We start from the raw sequence: 20,231 nt of genomic DNA, 5'->3' as shown, positions 1-20,231 counted from the left end.
TCTATCACTTGAGCCACAGCACTGCTTCTGGCTTTTTGCTGTGTATATGGTTCAAAGGAACCAAGCCCTGGTCTTTGTGCATGCTAGGCAAGCACTCTACCACTGGGCCAAACTCCTGGCCCCTGCACCACTTTCGGTTTCCTGGTGGTTAATTGGAGATAAGAGTTTCGCAGACTTTAGTGCCAGCACCAAGATCCTCAGATCTCAGCTTCCTGAGAAGCTAGGATTAAAAGTCTGAGCCACCGTACCCAGCTAAGTCAAACATTTAACACGTACCCACGATGAGATTCTAAAAGCTCTAACCTGGGTGCTATCCCTGAGCTCTTCAGCCGAAGGTTAGTGCTTTACCACTTAGCCACAGCTCTACTTGAGTATTTTATTGACGATAAAGAGTCTCACGTACTTTCATGGCTTTGAACTGGGATTTTTGTGCCTGGTCTGGCTTTGAACAACAATCATGGTTGGAAGCCAGCCTGGACAGGAAACTTCACGAGACTCTTGCCTCTAGTTAATCAACCACAGAAAAGCCAAAAGTGGAGCTGTGGCTCAAGTGGTAGAGTGCTAGCCTTGAACATAAAAGCTTACAGAGACAGCACCTAGGTCCTGAGATCCAAGCCCCAGGACTGTCACCAAAATAAACCACATGGAAAGCTTATTAAAATCACAGAAACTTGGACCCACAGACTCCCTTCAGTAATTCTGAACTCATCCTCAAATCACATTGAAACTACTTACACTAGTGCTAATTAGTTCTCCTCCCCCCACACTCTTGCCAGTCGTGGGGCTTGAACTCAGGGCTTGAGTACTATCCTTGCGCTTTCCTCAAGGCTACACTCTACATGAGCCACAGCACCACTTGTGGCTTTTTCTGTGTATGGGATACTGTTAAACCTGGGTCTTCGTGCATGCTACACAAACACTCTACCACTGGGCCTTCCTGCCCAGTTCTCTTTTTTCCTGCCATCATTTTCTGTTTTTTTTCCCCCCCTGTCAGACGTGGTGCTTGAACTCTGGGCCTGAGCATTGTCCCTGAGCTCAAGGCTACTGCCCTACCCCTAGAACCACCATGCCAATTCCTGTTTTCTAACGGTTAATTGGAGTCTTAGGGGCTTTAGTGCCTAGGCTGGCTTTGGACCCTGATCCTGAGTAGCTAGAATTATAGGTGTGAGCCACCATGCCAGGCGATGTGTGGGTGTGTGTGTGTTAGTTAGTCCTAAGGTTTGAATTCAAGGCCTGAGCACTGTTCCTGAGCTTTTTGAATGGAGGTTGGCACTCCACCACTTGAACCACACCTCTACTTCTGGCTTTTTGATGGTTAGTTGGCGATAAGTTTCTTGGACTTGCCTGCCTGCGCTGGATTCCAACAGTGGTCCTTAGATCTCAGCCTCCTGAGTAGTTGGATTATAGGCATGAGCCACCAGCACTCAGTTTTGATTTGACATTTTACTACCTTAATGTACCATACAGTTTTACCAGAGTAATATTGAAGAGTAACAGTTCTCACAATGTATTTAGTGGTAGTACTAGCATTTGAACTCAAGGACTTGCACTTGGTAGGCATACCTTCTGCTACCACTCTTTAGCTGTTTGTTTTGTTTTGGGCTATTACTTTAGCATTTTTGTCCAAGCTGTCCTAGAATTGTAATCCTCCAAGCTATGCCTTTCTAGCTGGAATGTCTGGCATGAGCCATGGCACCCTTAGTCTTCTGAATTTAGATGGCATAATGAGCAGCTTGTAAAGCTAAAAATGTGAATGATTTGTGAGTGTCCCCTTAGTGATTACAATTTTGAATTTTATGGAAGCATTATACTATATTCAGTATTGTACATTTCCCAAAGATGCTACTTGTTAATAAGCCTTGTTGATTTAATTCTGTCTCCAGGTGATGGGCCTCAGTGTAGAGATTATGTCATAAGTCTTGGAGTTGTAAAACCTTTACTGTCGTTCATAAGTCCATCTATTCCAATAACATTCTTAAGAAATGTTACGTGGGTTATGGTCAACCTGTGTCGCCACAAAGATCCTCCACCACCAATGGAAACTATCCAGGAGGTAAAACAGATCTTTAAATTAAATGAAATACATGTTTGTATATGTTTGATGTAAGTATAGTTTAAAACCTGCATATTTCTCTCCTTAGATTCTTCCAGCCCTTTGTGTTTTAATTCATCACACAGACGTAAATGTAAGTAACTGTTTCTCAGCAAATACTTGTGTGTATGTTAAACACATTTGTCGAGGGTGTGGATATGAGTGCATATAATATATATATATGGCTGCCCCTAGGATACAGGGAGTAAAAACATTTGGACATTATTTTAGTGTGTGAGTGTGTGTGCTATTAGTGTTTACTGTTCAGAGCTGTCATACCTGGTGTATTTACTCTTTCATATATTACACAATGGAATTGCAGTGTTAAAAACCTGCCAGTGTGTATCTCACTAAGATCATGCCTCTGATTTTTATGGAAGCTCATTTTGTGTAGTGGTTTTTGGGGGGTTTTTATAAATATATTTGTAAAATATTTCTGTACAGAGTGGTATTTTTTGTGTTAAGCTGAAGAGATATTTCATACGTACATATAAGCTAACACATAAAAAAAATCAGCTGCTTTTTTTGTTTTCCTGGTTCCAGCCAGTCCAGGAGCTTGAACTTTTCAATATTTGAATGCTGCCCCAAACTTTTTGCTCAGGGTTGATGACTACCATTTAGCCACAGTTCTACTTCTGGCTTTTGGTGGTTAATTGTAGTTTAATGTGTTACATATTTTTCTTTCGAGGCTGGCTTTGAACTATGATTCTCAGCTCTCAGCCTCCTGAGTAGCTAAAATTATATTGATGAGTCACCAGCATCTGGCCTGTCTGCTTTTAAAAGCTGGGAGAAGCCAGGCACCGATGTCTCACACCTGTAATCAAGGTTCAAAGCTAGCCTGAGAACAAAAGTTTATGAGACTTTTATCTCCAGTTAACCACCAGAAAACTGGAAGTGGCACTGTGGCTTAAGTGGAAGCACCCACACTTAGAGTTCAAGCCCTACCACCGACAAAAAAAAAAAAAAAGCTGGAATAATGTTGGAGGTGTTAAAAACTAGGAATATGGGCTGTGAATGTAGTTCAGTGCAACAGCACTTACCTGCCATGTACAAAGCCCTAGGTTTGATTCCCCAGTAAAATGAAAAAAAAAAAAAAAAAACCTCAGTGAATCAAGGAAACCACAAGAGTTAAATGTAGAGGCCAGGAGTTTAGCCTAGTGGTAGAGTGCTTGCCTAGCATGCATGAAGACCTGGGTTCGATTCCTTGGTACCACATACATAGGGGGAAAAAGCCAGAAATGGTGCTGTGGCTCTATCCTTGGAAGAGTCCAAGGACAGTGCTCAGGCCCTGAATTCAAGGCCCAGGACTGGCAAAAAATACAAAGTTAAATGTGTATCAATAGTCAAGGTCCTATGTGAATCTTTATGTGTCATATTAGCCATTAGTTTCAGTCCATCAGAATCTGAGCTAAGAAGATCACTAGTGTAGGAGTTTGGAGCCATTTCAGCCTAGCAAGACCTGGTTTTTGTGTGGGAGTTGGGGTAGGGGGGAGGGGAGTCATGGGGCTTGAACTCTGAGCTTGGGTGCTTATCCCTAAGCTCTTAAGCTCAAGGCTACCACCCTACCCCTGGAGCCACAGTCCCATTTTCCGTTTTCTAGTGGTTAATTGGAGATCATAGTCTCATGGTTGGTCTTTTGTGCCTGGGCTGGCTTTGAACCAAGATCCTCAGATCTCAGTCTCCTGAGTAGCTAGGATTACAGGCATGAGCCACTGCCCCAGCTTTAAAAAAAAAAACAACGAGCTGTCCTCCAGTGACTGATACCTGAATCCTAGATCTGAGGATGATGTTTCAAAGCCAGCCTGGGCAGGAAAATCCACGGATTTGTTGTTGTTGTTGTTGTTTTGTGTTGGTTCTAGGCTTGAACTCAGAGCCTGGGTGCTGTCCTGCTGCGCTTTCTTGGGTTCAAGATTGGCACTCTAGCACTTGAACCACAATTCCATTACCACCTTTTTTGGTGGTTTAGTGGAGATACCAGACTCTCAGGCTTTCCTTGCCTGGGCTGACTTCAAATCCTAATTCTCAGGTCTCACGCTCATGAGTAGTTAGAATTAGGAACTACTGCACCCAACTTGCACAATAGTTTTAACTTTTGGTTATGACACTGTCACTTGGCCCTAACTTTTAATTAGGACTTAGCATACAAAGAATGATCAAACATAAGATCTGCTGTACATCAAGGTACCATCATTAAAAAAAAAAAGTGTAGGCTGTAATTTGTATGATTTTTTTTTTTTTTTTTGGCCCCTTTCTCTTTCTGGCCCCGCTCGCTCCGGCCCTGCTCGCTCCGGCCCTGCTCGCTCCGGCCCTGCTCGCTCTGGCCCGGCTAGGCCCCCCCTTTCTAGCTCAGGCCCCGCTCGCTCCTGCCCCGCTCGCTCCTGCCCCGCTCGCTCCGGCCCCGCTCGCTCCTGCCCCGCTCGCTCCTACCCCGCTCGCTCCTGCCCCGCTCGCTCCTGCCCCGCTCGCTCCGGCCCGGCTAGGCCCCCCTTTCTAGCTCCGGCCCCGCTCGCTCCGGCCCGGCTAGGCCCTCTTTCTAGCTCAGGCCCCGCTCGCTCCTGCCCCGCTCGCTCCGGCCTGCTCGTTCTGGCCCCGCTTGCTTCCAACCGGCTCGCTCCAGCTTGCTCTTGGCCCCGCTCGCTCCGGCCCAGCCCTGCTCCTGGCTTGCTCTGGCCCCGCTCGCTCCGGCCCGGCCAGCTCTCGCTCGCTCCTGGCTCTGCTCGCTCCTGGCTCTGCTCGCTCCTGGCTCTGCTCGCTCCGGCCCCTTCTCGCTCTGGCCCCGCTCGCTCCGGCCTCGCTGGCTCTGGCTCGGCTCGCTCCCGCACGCTCCGGTCCTGCTCGCTCCGGCCCCGCTCGCTCCGGCCACCACTCGGTTGGGCTCTGTTCACTTCAGCTCAGCTCGCTTCTTTCGCTCTCTGTCGCCGTCGCAGTCTTGTCTCTGCCACTTTTCCGGTTTTGGTTGTGTATGTGGGATACCGAGGAATCGAACCCGGGTCTTTGTGCATGCTAGGCAAGCACTTTAACCGCTAGGCCAAACTCCCGGGCCCTGATTTTTTTTTATTAGCAGGTAGTTGAAAATATACATAAAAAAAAAAATCCAGGTAGGGTGGCTCAAGCCTGTAATCCTAACTACTCAGAAGGCTGAGATCTGAGGATAGCGTTAGCATTCATAGCCAGCCTGGGTACTAAAGTCTGTAAGACTCTTATCTCCAATTAGCTGCTAGAAAACTGGAAGTGGTGCTGTGGCTCAAGGGGTAGGGCGGTAGCCTTGAGCTGAAGAGCTCAGGGACAGTGCCCAGGTGCAGAGTTTAAGTCCCATGACCCACCAAAAAAAAAAAAGAAAAAAAGAAAAAAAAAAGGATTGGATACTGGTCAGGACCTGGCTCTTACTAACCTCCTACATATTCTGGATATGCTTACAAAATGTAGAGATAAGGATTCCAGTGAGTCTGCCGCTGGTGCCTCACCCCTCTACTCGTAGCTACTCTTTAGGTTGAAATCTGAGGATTGCAGTTCAAAGCCAGCCTGGGCATGAAAGTCTGTGAAACTGTTTTTTTGTTGTTGTTTGTGGTGCTTGAACTCAAGATCTGGGCACTGTGCCTAAGCTCTTGTGGAACCACATGTACCACTCCCTGTTAATTGGAGATAATTGGAATGGTTAATTGGAGATGAGAGTCTCATAGGGACTTTTCTGCCTGGGCTGGCTTCAAACCCTGATACTCATGTCTCAGCCTCCTGAGTAGCTCAGATTACAGAATAAGACATCTATGAACATCTGTGAGACTCTTATCTCCACTGAAATACCAAAAAAGCCTGACATGGAGCTGTGGGTCAAGTGGTGGTATTGCACTAGTTTTGAGCAAAAAGAAAATCAGGACAGCACCCAGGCACTGGAGTTCAGGCTCCAGGATTGACATCAGAAAAAGAAAGAAAAAAACAAATCCAGGGAATGGAGATGATATTTATAATATATGTAGTGGTAATAATAATAATAGAAAAACAATCTAATTTGTTGTATAATTTAAAATACTAAATTAAGAAATGACTCAATGGCTTTGAATTTTTATTTGCCTGTTAGATATTGGTAGATACAGTCTGGGCCCTGTCTTACCTTACTGATGCCGGCAATGAGCAGATACAGATGGTAATAGACTCTGGAATAGTTCCTCATTTGGTTCCTCTACTCAGCCACCAGGAAGTTAAAGTTCAGGTAAGTTTCTTGATTTCTTTTCTCAACAAGAATTGCTTTGAATATGTAGCATTCCAAATTGGATAGTTTCAGTTGTTTAATATATGTATTTCTGGTATAAAATGTCTTTGATGGGGGCCAGGAGTTTGGCCTAGTGGTAGTGTGCTTGCCTAGCATGCATGAAGACCCGGGTTCAATTCCTCAGTACCACATACATAAGGGGAAGAAGGTCAGAAGTGGTGCTGAGGCTTAAGTGGTAGAGCTCTAGCCTTGAGAGAGTCCATGTACAGTACTCAGGCTCTAAGCTCAAGCTCAGGACTAGCCAAAAAAAAATATCTGTGATGAAAACTGAATTGTCTCATCTCATTTTAAAGAGAGTTGAATGAAATGGTCCCTCAAGGCTAGCTATGCCACTTGAGCCACAGCACCATTTCTGACTTTTTCTATGTATGCAGTCCCAAGGAATCAAACCCAGGTCTTTGTGCATGCTAGACAAGCACTCTTACCACTAAGCCAAATTCCCGGCCCTGTCACTGTCATTTTCATTCACCTGACAAATTTAGAAATTTACTTCACTCTTTGCTTTACCCGTACCAAGGTAAAGGGTTTACACTAAAATGTGTAGCTTTTGTGCTCAAGGCTAGTACTCTAGCCCTTGAATCACAGCTCTACTTGTGCCTTTTACTGATGGTTAATTGGAGATAGTCTCATGGACTTCCCTGCCAAGGCTGGCTTCAAATTTTAGTCCTCAGATCTCAGTCTCCTGAGTTGCCAGGGTTTTCTTGAAGCATGAGCCACCAGTACTGAGCTCTGCATTTTGTTTGTTTGTTTGTTTTTGGTGGGTCATGGGGCTTGAACTCTGCACCTGGACACTGTCCCTGAGCTCTTCAGCTTAAGGCTACCACCCTAACCTTGAGCCAAGCCCCATTTCCAGCTTTCTAGAAGTTAATTGGTGATGAGTCTCAGGTCCTATTGTGCCTGGGCTGGCTTTGAACCTTGATCCTCAGATCTCAGCCTCCTGAGTATCTAAGATTACAGGCGTGAGCTACGGTGCCAGGCTAGCTCTGCATTTTTGATAAGTGTGAATTTCTTCACTCTTCAGATTGTTATACAAAGGAATTTCACAGTCTAGTGTGCCCACGTAGGTATACAGTGTATCTGCTCATTCCTCTTTCTGTTCATCTGCCCCTCACCTTCCCGTGGCTTCCACCCTCCTAGGCAAGCCATGTTTCAGGTTTCTGGTATTCATTTAGTTAAACTGTCTATGTTCAGAGATTTTGCACCATCAAAAGCTACTCCTAGGCCGGGAGTTTGGCCTAGTGGTTAAAGTGCTTGCCTGGCATGCACGAAGACCCGGGTTCGATTCCTCGGTACCACATACATAGCAAAAAGCCGGAAGTGGTGCTGAGGCTCAAGTGGTAGAGCTCTAGCCTTGAGAAAATCCAAGGACAGGACTCAGGCCCTGAGCTCAAGCCCAGGACTGGCAAAAAAAAAAAAGCTACTCCTGCACATACCATGCTTTGATCATATACATAAGCAGATGATGCTTTATATGTTTTTTTGTTTTGTTTTCTTTTTTCTAGTTGTAGGGATTGAACCCAGGTCCTGAGCACTGTCTTTGGACTTTTTTTCTCAAGGCTAGAGCTCTACCACTTGAGCCACAGCACCACTGCCAGCCTTTTTCCATATACGGGGTATTGAGGAATCAGTACACATGCATGCTAGGCAAGCAAACACTCTACCACTAGTCCAAACTCCTGGCCCAGTGCTTGTATGTTTTTGTAGATAGTTATATTTTAGGTCTGCCTTCCATGTATGAGAGAAAATGTGCCCTTTGTCTCACTGAGCCTGACTTACAAGCTCAGTATGATTCTTTGCAAGTTCAGCTATTTTCCTACAACTGACATAATAGCATTCTTCCTGTTAAATGAATAAATTCTTGTGAATATATCCTATTGATCTTTTGTGTGTCTGTATCATTTTCTCTGTGTGTGTATTATAGTTTCATCAAGGTATCTAGGTTGTTCCTGTAATTTTGTTCTTGTGGATGGTGCTGTAGTGAAGACAGCTGTGAAGAGACTTTGTTGGGTCTTGATTTGCAATCTTGAGATAAATGCGCAGTATTGCTGTCTGGTAGCAGCAGAGCATCCTCTCACTAAATCGCCTTTGCATTGCAGACCGCTGCACTTCGAGCCGTGGGCAACATCGTTACTGGGACTGATGAGCAAACACAGATAGTTTTGAACTGTGACGCTCTCTCACACTTCCCAGCGCTCCTGACACACCCCAAAGAGAAAATTAACAAAGTAAGTGTTGCAAAACCTTTTCATCACACAGAAAGGGGGGAGTTTTCACTGGTAAAAAGTGTCACTTAAATATCAAAAGAGCACATGGAGCAGTGTGTGACCTCCCGTAAAAGGTGAGCTTTTGTGAATCTAGCCAGTGCTAGATTCTGTGCTCTGTCCCTGGGTGGACATTCTTTGGCTCTATTGGAAGTGATGAAATAGAGATTCTTGGGTGTTGAATGGTGCATGACTGGAAGGTTTTTATATGCGTTTGAGCGATTCTAGTTTAATAGTTTGGAGATATTTAGTAGAGAGAGAGAGAGAGAGAGAGAGAGAGAGAGAGTGTGTGTGTGTGTGTGTGTGTGTGTGTGTGTGTGTCCAAGCATGTAGTGGCTATGGAAGGGGGCACTGAACGGTGATGCTGATATTGGAGTGCATCTGAGGCTGTTGCGGACAGAAACTGGGTCTTGATTACAACATTGCCGATGATTATAGCCCAAGAACAGCTCACCTGCCTAGCCCAGCACCCTCAAATCTCTAACAGGTTCATGAAATGTGATCCTGTGATCTGATCCAAAAGAGCCGCCTAACTAACACAAGCCAGTTGCAGTATTTTTATTTTAGAGTACAACATATTTTAGTGGCTTTCAGAAAAAGACATCTTTTTAAATTTATTCAATTTAAAGTTGGTTTATTCTATCAGTACCTTCCTCTACCTTCCATAGAATCTTACTTTTGTCTTGTTTCTTACTGATGCTGGTTTTTAGTAATGTGTTTATTACCTTTAAATTCTCAGCACACTTGAGAAACCCTCATGCTGGCTGAAGTATTGTATCATTATGGGGCAAAGGCTGGCATTCATAGGTCATTAAGATAGACTAAAAATGCTGTCAAGGGCCGGGAGCGTAGCCTAGTGGTAGAGTGCTCACCTAGCATGCAGGAAGCCCTGGGTTCAATTTTCCGAACCACATACACAGAAAAAAAATAGTGCTGTGACTCAGGTGGCAGAGCAGAGGTAGCCTTCAGCAAAAAGTGTCTAAAGATAGTGCCCAGGCTCTGAGTTCAAGCCCCAGGACTGGTTTTTAAAAAAAAAAAAAAAAAAGTCAAGCTTTTGGTTCCACTTCCAAAGTGGTGCAATGAATGATTGTAATGCGTAAGAATATGACAACCACATCCACTGATTTCTGATGCTTCTATAATCATGAATAATTGAGATTTATCTTCTTTGGCTAGGATTATTTAGGGTAGAATAGAGTGTGAAAAAAGGTCTGAACCTCATTTACAAGTATTTGGGCTTCTCTGTGTGTTTCAGTTCTTTGCTGTGTCCAATCATGCTTTTTGTCACACTCTTTGACAGCATTACCTTTAACTCTTTAGAAATTCAGTATTACTTGAATTAGAGGACATTAATGATTTTGTCCAAGGAAAATATGGATAACAGGAGTAGAAGACTTGAGATTATCAAGATAATTATTGTGTAACTTACTCAAAAATAAATCTTGGGGCCCCTCGGGAGCATGGCCTAGTGGTAGCATGTTCAGGTAACATGCATGAAGTCCTGGGTTCATACACAGAAAAAGCCCGAAGTAGTGCTGTGTCTCAAGTGGCAGAGTGCTTGCCTTGAGAAATTTTAAGCGCAGTGCCCAGGCCTTGAGTACAAACTCCAGGACTGGCAAAAAATAAAATCATTTGAACATCAATGACTACTACTTTTCTTAGTTTTGGGGGGTTTTGTTATTGTTTATTTGTTTTGTTTTTCTGTGGGGGGGCGTGCTGGTCTTGGGGCTTGAGTGCTATCTCTAACTTTTTGTGCTTAAGGCTTAGAACTCTACCACTTGAGCTACAGATCCACTTGTGCTTTTTGGTGACTAATTGGAGATAAAGAGTTTCACAGTCTTTCCTGACCAAGCTGTCTTTGAACTTCAATCCTGAGACCTCAGCCTCCTGAGGTAGCTAAAATTACAGGTGTGAGCCACTAGTGCTCAGCTCAATTTTTATTTTTTATCAAGTACTAAACTAGTCTTGTTCACAGGAAGCAGTATGGTTTCTCTCTAACATCACTGCTGGAAACCAGCAGCAGGTGCAGGCAGTGATTGACGCCAATCTTGTACCAATGATAATACATCTTTTGGATAAGGTAAGAGAATGAAGGCTTGATGTTTATGTGCCAGTAATGGGGTTTGAACTCAAGTCCTCTCACTCTCACTCAGCCTTTTCTTCTCATGGCTGGTGCTCTGATACTTGATCCATTCCTCCAGTCTGTTTTTTTTTAATTCATTCATTCATTCATTTATTCATTCATTTGTATTGGGTTTGAACATGTATTTTGTGTTTACCACTCGGGGCACATTCTCAAACCTTTTTGCTTTTCTTGTTACTTTATGAATAGAGTCTCACATTTATGCCCTGGCCACCTCAATTGTCCTGTTTATTCTTCCCAATAGCTATGATGACAGGCATTGGCAACCCTTACACTCCCAGCTTTTAGTGGTTGAAATGGAAGTCTTACAAAATTTTTTCCTTGCTGGCCTCAAACTAGAGTCCTTCTGAGCTCTACCTCCTATAATCACATGATCATAGCTGTGATCACATGGTGAGGATTATATTGTTATGGACATGAGCCATTACACCTGGCCCATTTTACTAGTTTTGGCTACCTTTCTGTACTTGCTTTTACAAGATATTGCATGCTATTCAGAAATAGCATGCAATACCCATTTCCCACTACTCTAAATATACTAAGATGACCCGCATGGCAGCCTTCCTTATTTGTTAGGTTTTACTCTTAAATATAAATTATGACACTTCAAAGAACAGCTTATATATTGTTTCCACTTTGAATCCAGGTTATAAATATGTAATCATATAAATTTTACTGTATGTTATAATTATTCTTTTAGACTCTTTTGTACTCATTGGTAAATATTTACACTTTCAGTTTGATAGATACGAAAAGATAGCTTGATACTATTTTAGTATGTGTATGTATTTTAATAAAACATAACAATTTTCCAAGTTGCTAGTCATATTTCTAATAGTTACTTGTTTTTCCTTGTAGATGAACTACAAGCCATACCTTTTCTTTTGAGAATTTTAGTTTCTTTAACTTTTTTGCCAGTTACACTGCTACTATGACTATATACAAGAAGGTATACAGCTGCTAATTTGAAATCATTTCCTAGTACATATGCATATGCCTTTTAAAATATTTTTCAATTTGTAAAACTTACAAATTATAGATTTTTCCAAAGAATTTCATGGACTTTTCAGTTCAGGATAGCTTTGAACCACGATTCTCAGATCTCAACCTCCTGAGTAACTAGGATTACAGATTTGAGCCACTGGTACTCAGCAAGTTTATTTCATTGTTTTGGCGGTATTTAATCCTGTATTATTGAATAGTAATATGTCAGATATATTTAGGAAATGTCACCAAAAGATGTTCCTGCTTGTTTAACACATTTAAGCTTTGTTTTGTTTTTGTATTGGGGTTTGAACTCTGGTTCTGGGTGCTGTCCCTAAGTTCTTCAGCTCAAAGCTATCGCCCTACCCCTGGGGCCACAGCACAACTTCCCATTTTCTAGTGATTAATTGGAATAATAGTCTCACCTACTTTAGTGCCCAGGCTGACTTTGGACCATGATCCCCAGATCTCAGCCTCTTGAGTAGCTAGGATTACAGGCATGAGCCACCATGCCTGACTACAGTATGTATAAGATTTTAATTAAAAATTGAACACACATGGTCAAGGAGTTTGGCCTAGTGGTAGAGTACTTACCTAGCGTACACAAAAGACCACGGGTTCTATTCCTTGGTACCACATACATAGAAAAGGTCAAAATGGTGTTGTGGCTCAAGTGGTAGAGCTCTAGCCTAGAGAAAGCCCAAGGACAGTGCTCAGACCCTGAGTTCAAGCCCTAGGACTGACAAAAAGAAAAAAATTAAACACACATATATACTGCATACATACACACAAAGTAGTTAAAATGAAACTGGGGATCAACAGTTACTTCCTATGACATCTCTAAGTTTTTCCTATGTTACAGTTAGTACCTTTCTTTTTGCTTTCTTTTTAGGGGGATTTTGGCACTCAGAAAGAAGCTGCTTGGGCTATAAGTAACTTAACCATTAGTGGAAGAAAAGATCAAGTAAGTCAAGCTTTTATTTCTCATTACTAGGAAAAAAGAAAAAAGTTTCTGTAATTCTAACGTTTAGATTTACGTAAATGATCATTGAAAATACTAATACATTTTATAGGATGTGTAGGGTTTTTGTTGTGTTGTTATTCATTAGTTTGTTTGCAGAGGCTGAGGATTGAACCCCCAGTCTTCAAACATGGCAAGCCTGTGTTTTGTTAAGAATAGCACCTCAAGCCCCTAGATTGGGATTTATTTTCTCCCCCTGCCGTAAGAGGATCACCTTGATACCTCAGTCACATTTTACAGCAGAAAGATGGTGGTCTTTCTCCAGCATATTGTGTTGTTGGGCATTAAATGTACATATCGGACAAGTGATTTCCCGCTGAGCCAAACCCTGGGCCCTCTACAGGCATTCTCAGATACATGGTAAGATCAAGGAAGCACCAGAGTCAGTGTTGTAACATCTTAAAGGCTGGGTGATGGTGTCTTACATTGAAAATCCTAGCTCCTCTGGAGACTGATCTGAAGAACAAGTTGAAGCCAGCCCAGGGACATCAATCTCCAGTTAATCAGCAGAAAGCTGGAGCTGGGTATGGCATTACCCATGACCTGAAAAGGCTAATAAAACAAGAACCTGAGGCCCTGGGTTCAAGCCCTGGTACTATACACACAGAGGAGGAGGGGGGAAGGGGAGGAGAAAGTATTAAAGCCAGGCATAGTGGCTTATGCCTGTAATCCTAGCTTTCATAAGGTTCATATCTGAGGATCTCCAAAAGCAGTATTAAGATGAAAAAGGGGGAAGGGAGTTCAGCATGGTGGTAGAATGCTTGCCTAGCAAGCAAAAGACCTGGATTGAATTCCTCAGTACCACATACAAAGAAAAAGCCAGAAGTGGTGCGATGACTCAAGTGGTATAGCATCAAATTTAATGGGGGCCGTGATTTTGGCCTAGTGGTAGAGTGCTTGCCTAGCATGCACAAAGGCCCGGGTTCAATTCCTTGATACCACATGCATAGAAAAAAGCCAGAAGTGGTGCTAAGGCTCAAGTGGTGGAGCTCTAGCCTTGAGAAAGCCCAAGGACAAGGGTTAGTCCCTGAGCTCAAGCCCAGGACTGGCAAACAACAACAAAAAATTAATGAGACACATTCAGCTTAATGTGGCTGAGCTTAAAACACTCCATTCTTACAGGAGACAGTAGTCCTCAAACTAAGATGTGTTTCCCCAAGCAGATCAAAAGGAGTTAAGTGACAATAAATGGATAATTCACAAATAACAATCTTAATATGAACATAGCAGAATGGGAATTGACTGTATGAAAATAATACTATAAGTAACAATATGTAAATGATGGAGAAATGCTATGAAATCAGTGGGGTAGGCAATACATTAAGAAGTAGCTCAGCACATTCACCTCTGATGAGGCTGATGACAGTGACAGCAAAGAGCCAGTGGGTACTGTCACATCAGACTGTCAGGTTTTAAATAATTGTTAATAGCAGTCAGGTACTAGTGGTGACCTGTAATCTTGTGACACATTTTTTTGCTGGTCCTGGAGTTTCAACTCAGGGCCTAGGCTCTGACCTTGTGCTTCTCTGTGTTCAAGGCTAGTGCCATAACACGACTTGTGGCTATTTCTGTGTGTTTTAAAGATGGGTTTGTTTGTTAATTTATTTTGTTTGTTTTCCAGTCCTGGGGCTTGAACTCAGTCCTGGGTACTGTCCCTGAGTTTTTTTTTGCTCAAGGCTATCTTTCAAGTGGCCTAAGAGCCACTTCAGCTTTTTCAGTGTATGTGTACTAAAAAAATGAAACCCAGGGTTTTAATGCATACTGAACAAGCACTGTACCACTAAGTCAGTCCCCAGCCCCTGAGTAGTTTATTAGAGATAAAAGTCTTACCAGCTTTCCTGCCCAGGCTGGCTTTAAACCATGATACTCAGATCTCAGCCTCCTGAGTACTAAGATTACAGGCATGAGCCACTGATGCCTGACTGTAAGACTCATCTCCAGTAAACTAGCCAAAAAAGCTGGAAGTGGAGCTGTGGCTCAAGCAGTAGAGTGCTAGCCTTAAGAAATAGAAGCTCAGGGACAAGACCAGAGTGGAGAAAGAGAGAATAAATAGCATTAGCCAGCAAAAAGTAGAAATGGGGCTATGGATCTATGGTAGAACACTAACCTTGAGCAAAAAAGTTCACGAATGGACCGGGAGCATGGCCAAGTGATAGAGTGCTTGCCTCTATCATGCACAAAACCCTGGTTTCAATTTCTCTGTACCACATACACAGAAAAAGCTGGAATGGATGCTGGGGGTCAAGAGGTTGAGCACTAGCCTTGTGAAAGGATAGTAGACAGTGCCCAGGCCCTCAGTTCAAGCCCCAGGACTGGCCAAAAAAAAAAAAATGCTCAAGGACAGCACTCAGGCTCTGAGTTCTAGCCACAGGTCAGCACTAAATGAATAAATAACAACATTTAGCCTCTTAACTGCTTGCTTATGAGGTCATATTCAGAATGGGGATGTCAACGTTGATCTTGTGAACTATTATTTGTTTTCCACATGAGTGGAAGTTAACATTTCACTATTTTATGACGTCTGTTATTCAGGTAGCGTACCTTATCCAACAAAATGTTATCCCACCATTTTGCAATTTGCTGACTGTAAAAGATGCACAGGTTGTGCAAGTAGTGCTCGACGGACTGAGTAATATATTAAAAATGGCTGAAGATGAGGCAGAAACCATAGCCAACCTCATAGAAGAGTGTGGAGGTAAGTTTACTGGGAACTGCCCCTCCATGTCTTAACATTCTTTTGGTGACTGCCCTTTTTTTCTGATTCTCATAGTACTTCAGTATTTTCCTGTCCTAGATAATCAAGTAGTGAATAAAACAGACCTATATTCTAATACTTAGTCTGTTCAGCCTCTTGCATGTGCTTAGGTAACTGAATTGCTGCCATATATTGAACAGGCCCTCTGCCACAGTTTTGGGAAGACAATAGTAAACAGACAAAACACACTCCTTGCCCTCAAGGCATGTAGTCTAGTCTTAGAGATTAATATGAACTGATTTAATGTGCTAATACCCTAATAGAAATGTACCACAAAATGGGCTACGTAATCCACCTGGAAGACGCAGGAAGTGACACCTGAGCTGCATTTTGAGAGATGAATAAGGATTAATAAAGTTAAAGGGATGAAAGGTGTTCCATGCAGAGATAACACCATGAGCAAAGTCTGAGGTGAGAAATAGCATTCAGCAAATGATAAGTAGTCCGGTATTGCTGAATCACCAAGTGTGGGATAGAACCTGCCAAGAGATGAAGCTGAAGATGTAGCCAGTATCAGACCCTGTGGAGTCTGAAAGCTTTGTAGGACAACAGATATTTTATTGAGTAGAGCATTAGATACCAAATGTGGCCAAGAACCAGAGGCACCTAGAAGATGAGATTCTCTCTCGAAAAGGTTATGTAGATGGAGGGCAGCCCTGAGTATAATGGTGGGTCAGAATGACACTTATCAACCAGAATAGACATTAGAGATATTTCTGGCCAAAGTTGAAATACATGAAAGGAAAAGTAACTTTACAGGAATAGAAGAACCATATCAGCTAAGTGGGGGACTTGAAAATTAAAGCAATGAAGAATATGTATATTTAAAGTTACTAAAGTGACAGCAGGAAGTACTAATATACAACTGTCATGTTAGGAACAGGAGATGGGAATGGTGTTAAGAGAACTGGAAAAAAAAATTTTTTTTAGTTAAAAAAAAAAAAAAGAACTAGAGTGTATGCCAGCAGAATAAGTAGCAGGCATAGTTAATTCTGTTTACTACTTGATTTTACTGTGTAAAAATTTTTAATTAGTTACTAAGGTATGTTTTATGTTTTATAAGCTTCTCTATTGATTCTTCCATGAAGTGTGACAGGCCCCTGGAGGATTTCAGATATATATCTGAAGAGTGGTGTCTTCGAAGAGGGCAGGGAAACCAATTGAAAAAGTTACAGTGGTCAAGCCATGATAAGTGAAGGCAATAATAGTCAGAGCAGGTGACAGGATTCAAGAAATTGGACCCAGGCCCACACTTGTAATCCAAATTACAGAGGATGCAGAGAATAAGGGATCTTGATTTGAGTTTTGCTTCCAGGGCAGGGGGCTGTGGGAGGGATGCTATCTAAAACCAAGCATGGTGACTGATGCTATTGGCTTGCCTCTGTAATCCCAGCTACTCAGGAGACCTGAGTGTTGAGATTCAAAGCTAGTCTGGACTGGAAAGTCTGTAAGCCTGTTATCTTCATTTAACCACCAAAACCCAAAAGTGGAGATGTACAGAGGGCCAGCTTTGAGCTCAGGGACTGGAAAAAAACAAAACAAAACAAAAAACAACCCTGGGTTAGTAGTTTATACCTGTAAGCTTAGCTACAGGTGAGACTAAGGTAGCAGTGTCTTTGTCTGAGACCAGCCTGCCAAAATTGGAAGACCCTATATGAAAGATGTAAAGCTAAAATGTTGAGTAGTCTGTGGGTTTCGAGGTTTGACTGAAAGAAATCTAGGCTTATTTCATATTTCAGGCTATTATTGATGATCTGCAAATAAAAATTATAGTTTAAATGAAGACCTGTAACAATGATCCTAAGTTCCTGCCCATGTGAAGTAACTGCCATTTTGTTTTGCCAGCCCTAGGGCTTGAACTCAGAGCCTTGATGCTATCCCTGAGCTTCTTTTGCTCAAGAGTAGCATTCTACCACTTGAGCCTATGAGCCACTTCTGGCCTTTTTATGAGGTGCTGGGGAATTGAACCCAGGGCTTCATACATGCTAGGCCCAAGCACTCTACCACCAAGCCACATTCCCAGCCCGAAACTGCCACTTGTTAACTCACCAAAAGGAGAATACGAACATAGAGTGGGAAATTAGTCCAAGAAAAAGTCCTCCACTTAAGAAATGGATATGGGGCCAGGAGTTTAGCTTAGTAGTAAAGTGCTTGCCTAGCTTACACAAGGACCCAGGTTCAGTTCCTTGGCACCATATACATAGAAAAAGCCAGAAGTGGTGCTTGGCTCAATTGTTGTAAGTACTTAGACCCTGAGTTCAAGCCCCAGGACTGCCCCCCCTCCAAAAAAAAAGAAATGGATAGGAAGGGACACTGAAGGGGCAATTTATTTCAGAGGTCTTATAATAAAGTCTAATTTGCATATTCACAAGTATATGTACACATATATTTTAATGTTTCTGCCTAAGATTTCTTTTTATTGGTGAAATCCCTTACTCCTTTGAAAATTTGTAGTTGGGCTTGATTATTTTAAGCATATGTAAGAAGTATCTTGTTTAGTGGCCAGTGTTCCAGATATCACATGTGTTCACTAAAAGTTTGTTGTAGATTCTAGATAGTAGAATGATTATACATTTTCATTTTTAGTAAAAGCAATAATAATGCTATTGTTCTTTTGAACATTAGCTACATGATACTCTACTTAATAGATGTCATTTATTTACCTTAGACATTTCCATGCTGTTAGAAAGTTGGTTGTCAATTTTTAAAGATACGTATGCTTGGGGCCGGGAGTTTGGCCTGGTGGTAGAGTGCTTGCCTAGCATGCACAAAGACCTGGGTTCGTTTCCTTGGTACCACATACATAGAAAAAAAGCTGGAAGTGGTGCTGAAGCTCAAGTGGCAGAGTTGTAGCCTTGAGAAAATCCAGGGTCAGTGCTCAGGCCCTAAGCTAAAGCCCAGGAGTGGCAAAAAAAAAAAAAAAAATATATATATATATATATATGCGCTATACTTTTGTGTCTTTAAGTATTTTTATATATAAGATCCACATATACATTCCCCCAAATAGTAATTCACATAGGTGATAGTGTAGAAATTGGATTGTATATAAAATAGTACCATTGTTTCACATAATAAAATTTCTTGCAGGACTGGAGAAAATTGAACAGCTTCAGAATCATGAAAATGAAGACATCTACAAATTGGCCTATGAGATCATTGATCAGTTCTTCTCTTCAGATGATGTATTGAATTTTATAATTTTTTTATTTATGTAAATAAGCATTTCATATCTGTAGTAGAGTATCACTAGCAAGAATATGCATATAGGGCTGGGAGTTTGGCCTAGTGGTTAAAGTGCTTGCCTAGCATGCATGAAGACCTGGGTTCGATTCCTCGGTACCACATACATAGAAAAAAAGCCGGAAGTGGTGCTGTGGCTCAAGGGCTAGAGCTCTAGCCTTGAGAAAGTCCAAGGACAGTGCTCAGGCCCTGAGCTCAAGCCCATGACTGGCAAAAAAAAAAAAAGAATATGCATATATATTATATATATGTATATGTATACTTTTTGCATTGGGATTGAAATGAGCATGTGATATAGTTTCATTTGGTTTGGAAACAAGTTCTCATTTCTTATTTGTAATAGTATAATACATTTAGAAACAAAGCCAGTGATATTGATATATCCTGTATAATTCTTTTATTCTTATTTTTGCTGGTCTTGGGGCTTGAATTGAGAGACTGGGTGCAGTCCCTGAGCTTTTTCACTAAAGGCTAGTGATCTACCACTTTGAGCCACAGCTTCACTTCCAGTTTTCTGGTGGCTAATTGTGGAAATAATCTTACAGATTTTCCTGCCCAGGCTGGCCTTGAACTGCCATTCTGAGATCTCAGCCTTCTGAGTAGCTATGATTTCCTTCATGAGCCCCTGGCACCTGGCCTGGTCATATAATTCCCCTCTCCCCCATAGGTCTTGAACTCTGGGCCTGGGTGCTGTCCCTGAGCTCTTATCTCAAGGCTACCATCATACCTCTGGAGCCACAGTGCCACTTCCTGTTTTCTAGTGGTTCTCTGGTGATAAGAGTCTCATAGACTTTAGTGCCCAGGCTGGCTTTGAACCTTGATCCTTAGATTTCAGCCTCCTGAGTAGCTCGGTTTACAGACATGAGCCACTGCACCTGGCCATCCATAATTCTTTATGACAATAATTAGTTAATTCATGTTTGAAATAAATGCTGCCTGGTTTTGTTTTGTTTTTCCAATCCTGGGGCTTGAACTCAGGGCCAAGGCACTATCCTTAGGCTTTCTCAAGACTAGAGCTCTACCACTTGGGCCACAGCACCATTTTCAGCCTTTTCTGTGTAAGTGGTAGGGAAGAATAGAACCTAGGGCTTTCTTGTGCATGCTAGGCCAGGACTCTACCACTAGGCCATGCTCCTAGCTCACCATTGTTATTTTTATTTGATATCCAACACTAAATGTAAAGATAATAGGTAAAGTAAAAATAATCATAAAACAAAAGGTAAGGCAAGCTGAGTGCCAGGTGTTCATACCAAGCATTCCAGATGCTCACTCGAAGACTGGATCACAATTTGAGGCCAGGGTGGGCAAAAGTTCATGAAACTCCATAGCAAGAGTAAAGCCTTGGTGCAGTGTGTCTGTAGTCCACAGTTCAATGGGAAGCATACATAGGATTGTGATCAAACCCAGCCTAAAGTAAAACTGATGGACCCAATCTCAGTAGTGCCAGAGCAAAAGGAATTTAAGC

The 20,231-nt window shown here is 42.3% G+C and overlaps 1 protein-coding gene and 1 non-coding gene across 2 annotated transcripts in view; both read left to right on the top strand.

The window, feature by feature from the left end:
• The window catches only part of Kpna4 (karyopherin subunit alpha 4), a 55,841-nt gene that overhangs the window by 32,543 nt on the left and 3,067 nt on the right, over positions 1-20,231 (top strand). Inside the window, exons 9-16 of the mRNA XM_090338368.1 lie at positions 1,884-2,053; positions 2,142-2,186; positions 6,168-6,299; positions 8,456-8,584; positions 10,596-10,700; positions 12,640-12,711; positions 15,301-15,463; positions 18,614-18,708. Coding sequence (XP_090194494.1) covers positions 1,884-2,053; positions 2,142-2,186; positions 6,168-6,299; positions 8,456-8,584; positions 10,596-10,700; positions 12,640-12,711; positions 15,301-15,463; positions 18,614-18,708 — 911 coding nt within the window. The remainder of the gene's footprint in view (positions 1-1,883; positions 2,054-2,141; positions 2,187-6,167; positions 6,300-8,455; positions 8,585-10,595; positions 10,701-12,639; positions 12,712-15,300; positions 15,464-18,613; positions 18,709-20,231) is intronic.
• LOC150068463 (small Cajal body-specific RNA 7) lies at positions 8,769-9,140 on the top strand. The gene has a single exon (XR_016538614.1).

This window comes from Megascapheus bottae, chromosome 1 (genome assembly GCF_031878675.1).
Source record: "Megascapheus bottae isolate mThoBot1 chromosome 1, mThoBot2.hap1, whole genome shotgun sequence".
NCBI classification, from domain to species: Eukaryota; Metazoa; Chordata; class Mammalia; order Rodentia; family Geomyidae; genus Megascapheus; species Megascapheus bottae.
Note: the sequence above shows the minus strand (reverse complement) of the source record. Positions and strands in the feature narration are given on the sequence as shown.